At 45.3% G+C, this 15000-nt stretch overlaps 1 protein-coding gene across 1 annotated transcript in view; it reads right to left on the bottom strand.

The window, feature by feature from the left end:
- LOC306942609 (trafficking protein particle complex subunit 12-like) overlaps positions 1 to 10816 on the bottom strand; it is a gene marked incomplete at its 5' end in the record, with an annotated part of 27820 nt that extends 17004 nt beyond the window's left edge. Inside the window, 3 exons of the mRNA XM_079528616.1 lie at positions 1728 to 1840; positions 9890 to 10028; positions 10673 to 10816. Of these exons, the coding sequence (XP_079384742.1) occupies positions 1728 to 1840; positions 9890 to 10028; positions 10673 to 10816 (396 nt within the window). The remainder of the gene's footprint in view (positions 1 to 1727; positions 1841 to 9889; positions 10029 to 10672) is intronic.
- Positions 10817 to 15000: the final 4184 nt, after the last annotated feature.

The following is a 15000-nucleotide window of genomic DNA, read 5'->3' as shown; positions in this document are numbered from 1 at the left end:
CATAGGTATACACTCTGCATTAGAGCTCTTCATGCATAGGTATACACTGCATTAGAGCTCATAGGTATACACTCTGCATTAGAGCTCTTCATGCATATGTATACACTCTGCATTAGAGCTCTTCATGCATAGGTATACACTCTGCATTAGAGCTCTTCATGCATATGTATACACTCTGCATTAGAGCTCTTCATGCATAGGTATACACTCTGCATTAGAGCTCTTCATGCATATGTATACACTCTGCATTAGAGCTCTTCATGCATAGGTATACACTCTGCATTAGAGCTCATAGGTATACACTCTGCATTAGAGCTCTTCATGCATAGGTATACTCTGCATTAGAGCTCTTCATGCATAGGTATACACTCTGCATTAGAGCTCTTCATAGGTATACACTCTGCATTAGAGCTCTTCATAGGTATACACTCTGCATTAGAGCTCTTCATGAATAGGTACACACTCTGCATTAGAGCTCTTCATGCACAGGTATACACTCTGCATTAGAGCTCTTCATGCATAGGTATACACTCTGCATTAGAGCTCTTCATGCATAGGTATACACTCTGCATTAGAGCTCTTCATGCATAGGTATACACTCTGCATTAGAGCTCTTCATGCATAGGTATACACTCTGCATTAGAGCTCATAGGTATACACTCTGCATTAGAGCTCTTCATGCATAGGTATACACTCTGCATTAGAGCTCTTCATGCATAGGTATACACTCTGCATTAGAGCTCTTCATAGGTATACACTCTGCATTAGAGCTCTTCATGCATATGTATACACTCTGCATTAGAGCTCTTCATGCATAGGTATACTCTGCATTAGAGCTCTTCATGCATAGGTATACACTCTGCATTAGAGCTCATAGGTATACACTCTGCATTAGAGCTCTTCATGCATAGGTATACACTCTGCATTAGAGCTCTTCATGCATAGGTATACACTCTGCATTAGAGCTCTTCATGCATAGGTATACACTCTGCATTAGAGCTCTTCATGCATAGGTATACACTGCATTAGAGCTCATAGGTATACACTCTGCATTAGAGCTCTTCATGCATATGTATACACTCTGCATTAGAGCTCTTCATGCATAGGTATACACTCTGCATTAGAGCTCTTCATGCATAGGTATACACTCTGCATTAGAGCTCATAGGTATACACTCTGCATTAGAGCTCATAGGTATACACTCTGCATTAGAGCTCTTCATGCATTAGGTATACACTCTGTATTAGAGCTCTTCATGCATAGGTATACACTCTGCATTAGAGCTCTTCATGCATAGGTATACACTCTGCATTAGAGCTCTTCATGCATTAGGTATACACTCTGTATTAGAGCTCTTCATGCATAGGTATACACTCTGCATTAGAGCTCTTCATGCATAGGTATACACTCTGCATTAGAGCTCTTCATAGGTATACACTCTGCATTAGAGCTCTTCATGCATAGGTATACACTCTGCATTAGAGCTCTTCATGCATAGGTATACACTCTGCATTAGAGCTCTTCATGCATAGGTATACACTCTGCATTAGAGCTCTTCATGCATAGGTATACACTCTGCATTAGAGCTCTTCACGGGTCCAAAGAAAAGGGGTCCCGAACCTGAAATGGGCCTTTGAAATCAGATGAGATTCAGACATATTTATGCGCGTGTAACTACAAGGCATGCAAGTGTATGTGTGTGTGTGTGTGTGTGTGTGTGTACGAACAGCCAGGCAGACGGTCTTGAGGCTGTGCAGGCGGTCCAGTGCCTCCTGGGGCTTGGTGAGGTACTGCGGCAGCTCTGCATGCAGCAGCCTCAAGGAGAACGGTACCATGGAACCTGAGAGAGAGCGAGAGAGAGAGAGAGAGAGAGAGAGAGACAGAGACAGGCAGAGAGAGATGTTAAGGAGTAAGATACGTAAAGTGTACAATGCTGCAGAGGAAGGTGTTGAGATAGGTTAACCGCTTTAATGTCATTATAGGCTTTTCAAATGTTCCAAAATCTTCAAAGAATAGCTGATCTACAAGCTCACAACACATCGCTTCGTGACGGGTTGTGGGCTTGTCGATCTACTATTGTTTGCCCTCGCGACACAATTGTATGACAAAGTACAAAACAGGACTTAAATAAGTGTCATAGACCTGAACAGACAGTTGGTAAAATAAATGGGGGGGGGGGGGGGGGGGGTATAGCGGAGGAGAAAGGGAGATGAAATGAGAGGAGGGGAAAGGGGATAGAGTGAGAGAGAAAGAGAGGGAGAGAGAGAGTTAAGAAAGACATGGCTGACGGCAACACTGAGTGCGAGAATGATAAGTGTGAGAAGACCGAGGGGGGGAGGGGGGGGGGCAGACAAGCAGAGAGAGAGAGAGAGAGAGATGAGAATATAAACCCGTCCGCCCACACACACAGACTGCACACGCACGTGCGCGCGCACACACACACACACACACACACGGAGCCCTGGAGGCAAGAACCTACAGATGGCATTGAGCTACGTATGGTTGCTTATTAAACCCCCCCCCACCCACCCGTACTCCCTCTCTTTACAGCACAGCACCATCACTCACTGCTCTGCCTCATCCTTCTCTCTCACACACATGCACTCTCTCTCTCACACACACACACACACACACACACACACACACACACACACACACACACACACAGTCTTTCTCATGCCCACACAGTGGCCCAGTATTTCTCTCGCTAGCAAAAAAACAAAAAAATGCATGCAATGTGTGCATGCGGGAACATGCACTGCAGAATGCGCTCGTGCGCACACACACACACACACACACACACACACACACACACACACACACACACACACACACACACACACACACACACACACACACACACACACACACACACACACACACACACACACACACACACACACACACACACACACACACACACAGACAGACAGACAGAGCAGCGCTCCCTGAGGAACAGGTGAGTCGCCAGGTCTTTGATCAGGTTCTCTTTGATATCGTCTCTGTCGTCGGGTGGAAACCTCATACTGTATGTCCAAACACTGTTACTTTTCAGACATTTAACCCATTTAGAAGTTTTCTGAAAAATCGATGTTTCTATGTCAGTGGTGCTCAAACTTTTCCATGTCAAGGACCCCTAGAATTATCTGTATTTGGCTGCGGACCCCCATCTGAAAATATGTTGTTCCAGGGAACCCCCTAGAAGCAAAGATTTGACTTAAAAATCTTCGCTCTGAAAGAATATATATTCAAGGACTTGCGTCACATTTTCACGATTTTTCAAAAAATAGCAGATGTACAAACTCGTAGCGCGGCACTCGGTGGCGCGCTATGAGCTTGTAGATCTGCTATTTTTCAATAGCTAAAGTATAACATAATGCTTAAAACACCAAAAGGGATTCCCGTCCAGAATGGGTTAAATTCAAAAGTAGCAGATCTACAAGCTCTACAAGCTTAAAGCGTGTCACGATGAGACACGTTTAGAGCTTGTAGATCTGCTATTTTTGTTCACACTAGTAGTGTGACGAAGTGGGTCGTTTGCAAAAAATAGCAAAAAGAATAAATGAATTGAAGTGCATCACTGCGTCTCGTCATAAGAAAGACGAGATAAAGTCAGTAGATAACAGTGCATCTAACATCTAAGGTGGGTCTCCACCAAAGAGACTGTTTCCAACTCCAACAGACTGTTTCCAACTCCAACAGACTGTTACCAACTCCAACAGACTGTTTCCAACTCCAACAGACTGTTATCAACTCCAACAGACTGTTTCCAACTCCAACAGAGGGTTTCCAACTCCAACAGAGGGGTTCCAACTCCAACAGACTGTTACCAACTCCAACAGACTGTTTCCAACTCCAACAGAGTGTTTCCAACTCCAACAGACTGTTTCCAACTCCAACAGACTGTTTCCAACTCCAACAGACTGTTACCAACTCCAACAGACTGTTTCCAACTCCAACAGACTGTTTCCAACTCCAACAGACTGTTTCCAACTCCAACAGACTGTTTCCAACTCCAACAGACTGTTATCAACTCCAACAGAGGGTTTCCAACTCCAACAGACTGTTTCCAACTCCAACAGAGTGTTTCCAACTCCAACAGACTGTTATCAACTCCAACAGACTGTTTCCAACTCCAACAGAGGGTTTCCAACTCCAACAGAGGGGTTCCAACTCCAACAGACTGTTACCAACTCCAACAGACTGTTTCCAACTCCAACAGACTGTTTCCAACTCCAACAGACTGTTTCCAACTCCAACAGACTGTTTCCAACTCCAACAGACTGTTATCAACTCCAACAGAGGGTTTCCAACTCCAACAGACTGTTACCAACTCCAACAGACTGTTTCCAACTCCAACAGAGTGTTTCCAACTCCAACAGACTGTTACCAACTCCAACAGACTGTTTCCAACTCCAACAGAGTGTTTCCAACTCCAACAGAGTGTTTCCAACTCCAACAGACTGTTACCAACTCCAACAGAGTGTTTCCAACTCCAACAGACTGTTTCCAACTCCAACAGAGTGTTTCCAACTCCAACAGAGTGTTTCCAACTCCAACAGACTGTTACCAACTCCAACAGACTGTTTCCAACTCCAACAGAGTGTTTCCAACTCCAACAGACTGTTACCAACTCCAACAGACTGTTTCCAACTCCAACAGAGTGTTTCCAACTCCAACAGAGTGTTTCCAACTCCAACAGACTGTTACCAACTCCAACAGACTGTTTCCAACTCCAACAGAGTGTTTCCAACTCCAACAGAGTGTTACCAACTCCAACAGAGTGTTTCCAACTCCAACAGAGTGTTACCAACTCCAACAGAGTGTTACCAACTCCAACAGAGTGTTACCAACTCCAACAGAGTGTTTCCAACTCCAACAGACTGTTACCAACTCCAACAGACTGTTTCCAACTCCAACAGACTGTTTCCAACTCCAACAGACTGTTTCCAACTCCAACAGAGTGTTACCAACTCCAACAGAGTGTTACCAACTCCAACAGAGTGTTTCCAACTCCAACAGACTGTTACCAACTCCAACAGACTGTTTCCAACTCCAACAGACTGTTTCCAACTCCAACAGACTGTTTCCAACTCCAACAGACTGTTTCCAACTCCAACAGAGTGTTTCCAACTCCAACAGACTGTTACCAACTCCAACAGAGTGTTTCCAACTCCAACAGACTGTTACCAACTCCAACAGACTGTTACCAACTCCAACAGAGTGCAACACACTAGCATTTAGTTCAGCACAAACCAGTCGGCCGATGAAACTTGCAAAATAGCCTGCAGCGCTGGTTTGCAGTGTTGCCGCTTGCCAGTTCTGTATTATAAGTGACGTTGGGCTCGTTTTCCTGTATATAAAATAGCTTAAATATTCATAGTTGCGCGTTGCTTTAGCTTGGGCTTGTTTCTGAAGTGTAGTTGCCTATTGGGGCTCGATTTCACGATTATTTTTTAAAATAGCTGAGCTGGGCTCAAGTGGTGAAACCGGTTGCTTCTTTTGGGCTTGTTTTCATAGACCTGTTTCACTCACAGAATCTGGCAACCCCGGAGCCTCTGCATCCCGAACCAAAACAAAACACACAAAGCATTTTTGCGCTAGCTTTGCTATGGACACAGCAGCAGTCCCACCAGACCCACCAGTTTGGGCTGAAACCAGTAGTCAGCCCTGAAACATGACGAGCAGACTACAGATCCATTATACAGTGGAGTACTCACTCACCACTACCACACGGATATCGACGGCTACCGAGGTCGGCAACCGACCAAAGATGCGACTAGGAATGTTAATAGTTAATCATCGTTAAGACATTAATCAATTAAACTAAACAGTTAGTAATTCATCAAAAATTCTGCGGTTCTATCATTGTGCCGATCATCATCATTGTGAGAAGTCCCTCTGAGAGTGTACAGTTGAAATAAATATGGGCCCTATCCCTTATCCCTAAAAAATATGAAAAGTTCAAATAGACGATCTTTAAGCTCACGTGTCGATGTAGATCGGCTAGTTGAACAATTTCATTTTTTTTCCTCAAAATAGTCAAAAACGGCAAAGAAGTTTAGGAATAAGGGGTAAGGCACTGAGGAAAACAGGGCCATTGGTCTCCCTCCCTCGTCTCTCTCTCTCCGTATTCATTTCCCTCTTTGTGGTTGACATCAAACCAGTCGACACTCAGGGCGTTCAGAGGTCGGCCCTTCTTTCATCCAGACTGTCAAAAAAAATAAAACCAGGCCGGGCTGCTTTTCAAAAAAGGAGCCTGACTGGCATCAAAGCTCAGTCTTACACTTGGCGTTTGACCATGGCACCACCTTATTTAACCTTGGCAATTGCACGCGCAATCGTCAAAGTGTAATTTATTGATTTGCCAGGGTCCAGTGAAGCCCCTTAATTGACACAACACGTGATATAACTCATAACTCTCCAATTGTTTACGATTTTACATGCCGTGCTGTGAGTTTGTACATCTGCTATTTTTCAATAGACAAAGTATAAAATATGGATAAAGTGGTTAAAATGATTGTGATGCTGGGGAGCCCCAGGAACACCCACCCCAAGGACCCCTGGGGGTCTCCAGACAGACCCCACTTTGAGAACCACTGCAACTAGGTGAACGGATTCACAACTTGTCAAACTCTGACACCGCTTTTATTGAACTGTTTTGTATGTTTTCATTGTACCGTTTTCCTCCAAGTGCTCAGCCAGTGCTCACACATTGGGCGCACGCCCCCTGCGTCTCAAGCCATTCCACCGGTGCGATCATGGATAATAGATAGTCGATGCGGCGGGCGCATCGGGCCCAGCCAAAAAAACGTTAACTGCTTTTGATGCCCAGACTAGGCTTATAACTCGTGCCAGTTTGTCTGCGGGCACCTTACAGTAGGAGGGCACAAAGCATTTAATATTGAGCAAAGGAAAATTCAATCGGTTGCCTTCGCCTTACAAGTAGCTGCGGTGCAAACTTCCACTGCATGCGTCTGTGTGTGTGCGCGCCTTGCCTTCACTGTGGTAGCCCTAGGGGTATGGTGGATCCAAAAGCAATGGGAATACATTAGAGAACAATTCATGCAGTGTAAAAAAAAAAAAACTAAACCAAAGTAGTGGTGCCGGAGACAAGTAGAGTTGTTGGTACTTTCTCAATGGTGCCGTCTCACATTAAGCTCCTGAGGTTGCACAACTTTCTCCTGTTAATATTTAATAGGCCAGCTGTGGTGCGGCGGTGTGCTGGTGGGTAATAAAGGAGGTGGGTAATACGTATATGTTCACTTCAAGCGCAGGAAGAGGCATATTCTTGAACCACAGCGCTATAGCGTTCGTCGTAGCTTTACGGCACATTGAGGAATGGGATTCATAATGCTCGTGTATATACAGTATATATCCTACAGAAGCTTTCAAACATGAAATGAGTAGTAGCAGCACAATTTGTTAATACAGCATCACAATCGTTTTAACCCCCATATTTTATACATTGGGGCAAACACAAATAGCAGATGTACAAGCTCACAGTAGGTCATTTCATGCCGCCCTTCGCCCTCTCCTCTGGGGCTCCCTGGCATAAAGTATTTTTTTAAATGGGGTGGTCCGCGGTCAAATACAATATCAATTTGAGGGTCCTTGACCTGAAAAAGTTTCAGAACCAGTAGTCTACAAGCTCACCAACTAGATAGATGCCTAGCTTGGCATGTTAGTGTAAACTGTATGTACCAAATGTGCAGGATTCCACTGATAAACATTCCTGAATATCTTTATTTTATTTGGCTGTTTTGGTGGTTTGTTGTCATTGTCATATTTGTACTGTACAGTAGTGGGCAATCTGGCCAAAAAAGGGTCACATTAGTGTGCCTATACTTAGATGTACCTACAAGATGACGCTCCACACATCTGGTTCAAATTAATGATAAATGCTTATTATCAAGCACTGAAGTTACTTAACATGCACTATTTAATCCCAATGCAGAGACTCAAGTGTCACAGCAGCAGCCATGCAGTCAGAATGAAAGTTATATTAGGCTACAGCTTAGAGCAAGTGTCAAGAGCCATTGATCATTAATTAGAATGGGCTGTGTGGATGGAGATTTTTTTAGTATTGACTGACACGGATGTGTCAGTGAAATGAATTCAATGACCATGCCCATAATTCATGCAAGGCCTCATGGATAACTTTTTTCCCCCATTGACACTCGAAAGGAAATGCAAAGAATATCTGATGGGGTGATACCACAGACCGAGTTCCAGGCTCCATTCCCAGCTGGACCATGTTGCTGAATGGACCATGTTGCTGAATGGACCATGTTGCTGCTGAATGGACCATGTTGCTGCTGAATGGACCATGTTGCTGAATGGACCATGTTGCTGAATGGACCATGTTGCTGAATGGACCATGTTGTTGCTGAATGGACCATGTTGCTGAATGGACCATGTTGCTGCTGAATGGACCATGTTGCTGAATGGACCATGTTGCTGAATGGACCATGTTGCTGAATGGACCAGGTTGCTGAATGGACCATGTTGTTGCTGAATGGACCATGTTGCTGCTGAATGGACCATGTTGCTGCTGAATGGACCATGTTGCTGAATGGACCAGTGGTTGCTGAATGGACCATGTTGCTGAATGGACCGTGTTGCTGAATGGACCGTGTTGCTGAATGGACCGTGTTGCTGAATGGACCGTGTTGCTGAATGGACCGTGTTGCTGAATGGACCGTGTTGCTGAATGGACCGTGTTGCTGAATGGACCGTGTTGCTGAATGGACCGTGTTGCTGAATGGACCGTGTTGCTGAATGGACCGTGTTGCTGAATGGACCGTGTTGCTGAATGGACCATGTTGCTGAATGGACCGTGTTGCTGAATGGACCATGTTGCTGAATGGACCATGTTGCTGAATGGACCATGTTGCTGAATGGACCGTGTTGCTGAATGGACCGTGTTGCTGAATGGACCGTGTTGCTGAATGGACCATGTTGCTGAATGGACCATGTTGCTGAATGGACCGTGTTGCTGAATGGACCATGTTGCTGAATGGACCATGTTGCTGAATGGACCATGTTGCTGAATGGACCGTGTTGCTGAATGGACCGTGTTGCTGAATGGACCGTGTTGCTGAATGGACCATGTTGCTGAATGGACCATGTTGCTGAATGGACCGTGTTGCTGAATGGACCGTGTTGCTGAATGGACCGTGTTGCTGAATGGACCATGCTGCTGAATGGACCATGCTGCTGAATGGACCATGCTGCTGAATGGACCGTGTTGCTGAATGGACCATGTTGCTGAATGGACCATGTTGCTGAATGGACCATGTTGCTGAATGGACCATGCTGCTGAATGGACCATGTTGCTGAATGCCACTCTCACTGGCTGTGTTCCCCGTCTCTCTACACCAGTGGTTCCCAAACTGGGGGGTCCCCAGTGGTCAATTTCGGTCAGTCGGACCTTCACCAGGCATTGATTGATCGAAACGTTGCATTAATAAAAGTTCTGTAAGTGAAGACAGTGTCCCCTCTTTCCTACTGTTGCAGTGCATTGCTCCGACGCACCTGTCCCTCCGTAGGCGTGCATGAGGACATTTTTCTCCAAATGTTTTGTATGTGGTGTTATAATTAAAAGTAAAGTTGATTTGTCACACTGACGTTCAAGAAAATAAAAGCATGGCACTTGTTGCCGACCCCTGAGCTACAGTCAACTCATACAAGACAACATCTTTAGATGTTGATCGCTCCACAGAACAGTTTTTTCTTTCCAAACGAAATAAGTTAAAATACCATACCATATAATGTTTATGCCCTCACACGTATACTAATACAAACCTCTCTCTCTGCGTGCGTGCGTGCGTGCGTGCGTGCATGCGTGGGTGCGTGCATGCGTGCGTGCGTGCGTGCGCGCATGTACCTCTTCTGCCAGGGTAAACAGCAGGGTAGTATTCGTAGTACAGATCTGGTTGATCCATGTTACCGAACGGCTCCATTTCCAGGTCGGCGTTCTGGAATAGGTTCAGCTTGGTCAGCAGCGCCAGACGCACAAACCACAGCTGGAAAGATGTGCAACACGCACACACATTAGTGCACAGTTAAAAACATACAAGTACTTTCAAATTATGCCTCATCTGACATTGATCCAATACACTGGTGAGAGGAGAGAGAATAGATAAAGTATAGATGAAAAGGAGAGAGAGAGAGAGAGAGAGAGAGAGAGAGAGAGAGAGAGAGAGAGAGAGAGCAAGGAGAGTGATCAAGCGTATCTCCCATCTCCTCTGGTCACAGCTGTTGTTCTCTCTGGGAAGTACTGCCCTCTGTCTGTCATACAGTGTGTGTGTGTGTGCAATCCGTGCGTGTTTCTTTTCTTTGACTGTAATATATGCAGGCATCTCTTGGCTTCTCAGCTTCTTTCTCACACACGCGCGCGTGCGGCATGTCGGGCATGACTCTGTATTCCCCAAATGCACACCCACACGCAAGAAGGCACTAGGCTGAATGTCAGACTCGCGCTAACCAGCCACAATCACACACACACACACACACACACACACACACACACACACACACACACACACACACACACACACACACACACACACACACACACACACACACACACACACACACACACACACACACACACACACACACACACACACACACACACACACACACACACACACACAGAGTCCAGTACCTGCAGTGATTCTGTGGTGTGGGACGTGGGCTGGCCACTCTTGCCATATCCCTGGTTGTGAGCTGTCAGCAGCCGGCCTGTCAGGTCCACTGCAGCGCGCCAGTTCTTACTGCTCTGAATGGGAGGGAGAGGAAGGATATACATGGTTTTATCTCCATAACTTTTTGTGTTTTTTGAGTGGTGCAACCACTCCTATAGACAGCTATGTGTGTCCCTGGGTCCGGGTCTGTCCCTGGGTCTGTCCCGAGCACAAAAATAGCGTTATAGCGTTTGTTCACCACCAAGTGTCACTGTTGCACAGCCTAATACACAGACACACACTGGCCAGGGAGGAGGGCCAGTACAGTACAGTACAGTACAGTACAGTACAGTACAGTACAGTACAGTACAGTACAGTACAGTACAGTACAGTACAGTACAGTACAGTACAGTACAGTACAGTACAGTACAGTACAGTACAGTACCACTCACTCCAGACGGGTCTGATTTTTAATAAATTAACCGCATACCTAATCATACTAAAGAGTCACACGAAAGCATCGAAAACATCGAAGCTCTGACTCTCGGGAAGACCGCAAGATCGAAACGTCAGTCTTCTTCTTTCGTGTATCGTCGTCATATGTCCAGCTCAGTGTCAGAAAGCCACGCCATTGTCTCTGGTCCCACATGGAAGAGGCCAGCCTCTGAAACGTCAGTCATTTCTTGTAACTGCCCGACCTGCTCCTGTGATGCATCGGACTAGCTGTATTAGGATGAGGTGCGCAAGTAAGACCTTTTGGATACATTTTGTACACTTTCAGAGTTACATTCACACTCAGGATTTTAACTGTGACTTCGTAGCAGACTGAAAAAGACAGTCTTGTTTCAAAAATAATCTTTCCCTCACTATTTTCTCATGTGATAAATGACTTGTGAAATACTTTACTAGATATTTGAGAATACATTGAGAATGTAATGTTTTTCTTATTATTAACGTAGATTATTGTCTTAGGACCCAGTAAGACCTTTTAAATAAACAAAAAAACAGCTAAAGGGCTCCAAACACATACTGTGTGTGTGTGTGTGCGTGTGTGCGTGCGTGCGTGTAAATGGTGCATTTTATATAGCGCCTTTATCCAAGGCGCTTTACATAGATTGTGCATTACATTCACCCATTCACACACACATTCATACACCGATTGCGGCGGAAGCCATGCAAGGTACCAACCAGCATATCGGGAGCAATTTGGGGTTCAGTGTCTTGCCCAAGGACACTTCGACATGTAGCCAGGAGGAGCCGGGATTCGAACCGCCGACCCATGGATCATTGGACGACCTGCTCTACCTCTTGAGCCACAGTCGCGTGTGTGTGTGTGTATGTATGTATGTATGTGTGTGTGTGTGTGTGTGTGTGTGTGTGTGTGTGTGTGTGTGTGTGTGTGTGTGTGTGTGTGTGCATGAGTTTTACGTGTGAGCGACACACGGTGCGTGCATGACCGGCTGATCTGGCAACCAGAGGACGAAGCTCGTATATGCATACAGTACGTGCACACGCGCACACGCACACACACAGACATTAGCAGCATCTGCTTCCACAGAAGGTGGTAGGAGTTGAGCGGGGGGCAGAGGGAGGAGGGTGGAGGGGACCAGGGTGTAGAGTCACACCACCCCATCAACCCACATGACAAGGTCAGCCCGCCGATTGGGGTCCTATAAGTGTTGTGCCATTCATCACAGCCACGGAGCTAATTAGGAGCGGGATAGAGAGACAGTAGGGGAGAGAGAGAGAGACTCATTCTGTTCATCTCTCTACCTGTCACGATAGTCATCATGAAATTCTCAACCTCCCACTCCTGCCCCCCCCCTCCCTCTCGTAGCCTATCTCTATTCCTCCTCCCGTTCCCCGTTCTAAACAGTTTTTGTTAACTATAATGACTAGTCCATACCCGCGTGGGGATTTGCACACTGAAAGTGTTTGCAGACTTTGGGTGATGCCCCCGTCTGTGTACATGCATTGCATAGCACCATTCAGGTGAATGAATTGGTTTTGTATTCACAGAGAGAAGCTTTTGACCCACTCAGTTGCGCGCGCGCACGCACGCACACTGTGCTCCTTTTCTTTGACTGTAATATATGCAGCCATCTCTTGGCTTCTCACACTCACACACACACACACACACACACACACACACACACACACACACACACACACACACACACACACACACACACACACACACACACACACACACACACACACACACACACACACACACACACACACACACACACACACACACACACACACACACACACACACACACACACACACACACACACACACACACGTAGAGAGAGAATCACCACACAGGTGCAGCCACAATGCTGTGATTGCACATGGGGAAGCAATCGCACATGAGCTCTGCAGCCGCACTAGATATAAAAACGCTAATAAACAGCGTACATTTTGGGCAAGTGAAAAACGGGCTTCGTTATTTGGTGTATATAATGGTCAATCCCTGTGTGCAAATTCAGATCAATTGCTCCAGCCACTGAGGAGAAGGGGGCAATTTTGTTGTTGTGAGGAGAGTTTGAGGACAGCCATCTCTTGAATTAGTAGTCAGATAACAATAAATCTATTGCTTTAAAATGGTTCTAACTACTTTTTATCCGATTTTCCTATACGATTCAACTCGTAATTTACAATTCCGATATCAACAGATACTGAAATAAGTAGGCTTTTAAGACCAAGTCCATTAGTCCAAAACTAATATCAGGCAACAACATCACACACATCTCCTGAATTAAGACATTGTGCCCAATTGTATCGCGATGCCCCACAACAAGGCTCAAATGTAATCATTCTGTGTGGAAAATAAATAGAACGACTTCAGCGACTCCAAGTTCGACTTGAACTAATACATAAAAAACGTTACTGATATTTTCCCACATTACATTTTTATGTTAACCCATTTTGGGCGGGAACCCCTTTTGGTGTTAGCATTATATTATGCTTTAGCTATTTTTGAATCAGATCAAAATGGGTTAATATCGACATCTTTAGTTGTAACTTGTAACTCAAGTGGACCACACCACAACTACAAAGGCAGTGTCCAAACCTCACGATAACGACTTTGTTGCTAAAATTTATTTTGAGATTGTTTAAAAAACAGCTGATGTAGGCCTATATACAGGTATCAAGTGAAAAGTGACCTTGAGGCTAAATTATCTCACTTTCCTTGGGGATCCGCTTGTATGCATGATCATGCGGCCTAGTCACTTTTTTGTGGGTTGTTTATATAGACATGGTTGCTTATTTCTTGCTTAAATCTGCACCCTTTGCACCCTCTCTTTCTTCCACCCCTCCCTTTGGCCATCGCTCTCTGCTCTCCTAGTCTGTTCCTTTGAACCGCCATTGTGCTCTCAGTCTCTCAGTGACAGGGCCAGGAGCTACACTGAAAAAAGCGTATTATAGTTTTACAAGTTTCCAATTAGTTCCCACTGAAAAACACAGAATGAGAGCACAGCTACCTTCAAGAGAAAAGTGGTTTGTCTCAACTGAAAGTTCGCTCATGTGGGATTGGACTGCATTGTAAACTAAACAAAACAAAAAAGAAGAAAAAAGAAACGGATGATGAATTAATATCGGCAATGTAATACAACATTTATTTTACTATATGATCTACTATACATTCAAACAGCTTTTTTCCCCAAGGCTATCCGGCTCCTCAACGCTGCTGGTGTCCGCCCCCCTGACCCCCCTCTATCCTCCCTCCACCCCCACTCAGAGTGGAATGGACTGACTTGTGCTCTGAACTGACCTGATCACTTGAACTCTCTGCACTTTATATGTATTCACTATTCTTTGCACAATGTTGTTTTTCTTGTCCTGTTTTGCACTTGTCCTGATGTTGTAACTGCACTCTGCTGTCCACCAAACCAAATTCCTAACATGTTTACATGTCATGGCAATAAAGTCTTCTGATTCTGACTATAATGTTTAAGCTGTGGTGGTGGTGGTGGGGGGGGGGGGTCTGTCTGTGGTGGACACACATGCGTCCATTTACGGACTGGACATGCCCGTCCAGCAGAAAACGGCATTGTGATATCCACGGGCAGAATACAATCTCACCACTGAAGCATTGTGTGTTCTAATGGGCAATCTGAGAAACGGTGTGAAAAGAGCCCCCATGCAGGCCCACACACTAGCGCCGTTTCTTAAACAATTAACACAGCAATGTAAAATGATGATGTTTTAGTCATTACTGTTCCTGCTGTTCTACACACTGCCAACCAGGTGAAGGAGTCACAAATCGAGGCTTTAACCTTAGGCTTTTTTTTTTTTTTAA

Source organism: Electrona antarctica (genome assembly GCF_951216825.1).
Source record: "Electrona antarctica genome assembly, chromosome: 18".
NCBI lineage: Eukaryota > Metazoa > Chordata > Actinopteri > Myctophiformes > Myctophidae > Electrona > Electrona antarctica.
Note: the sequence above shows the minus strand (reverse complement) of the source record. Positions and strands in the feature narration are given on the sequence as shown.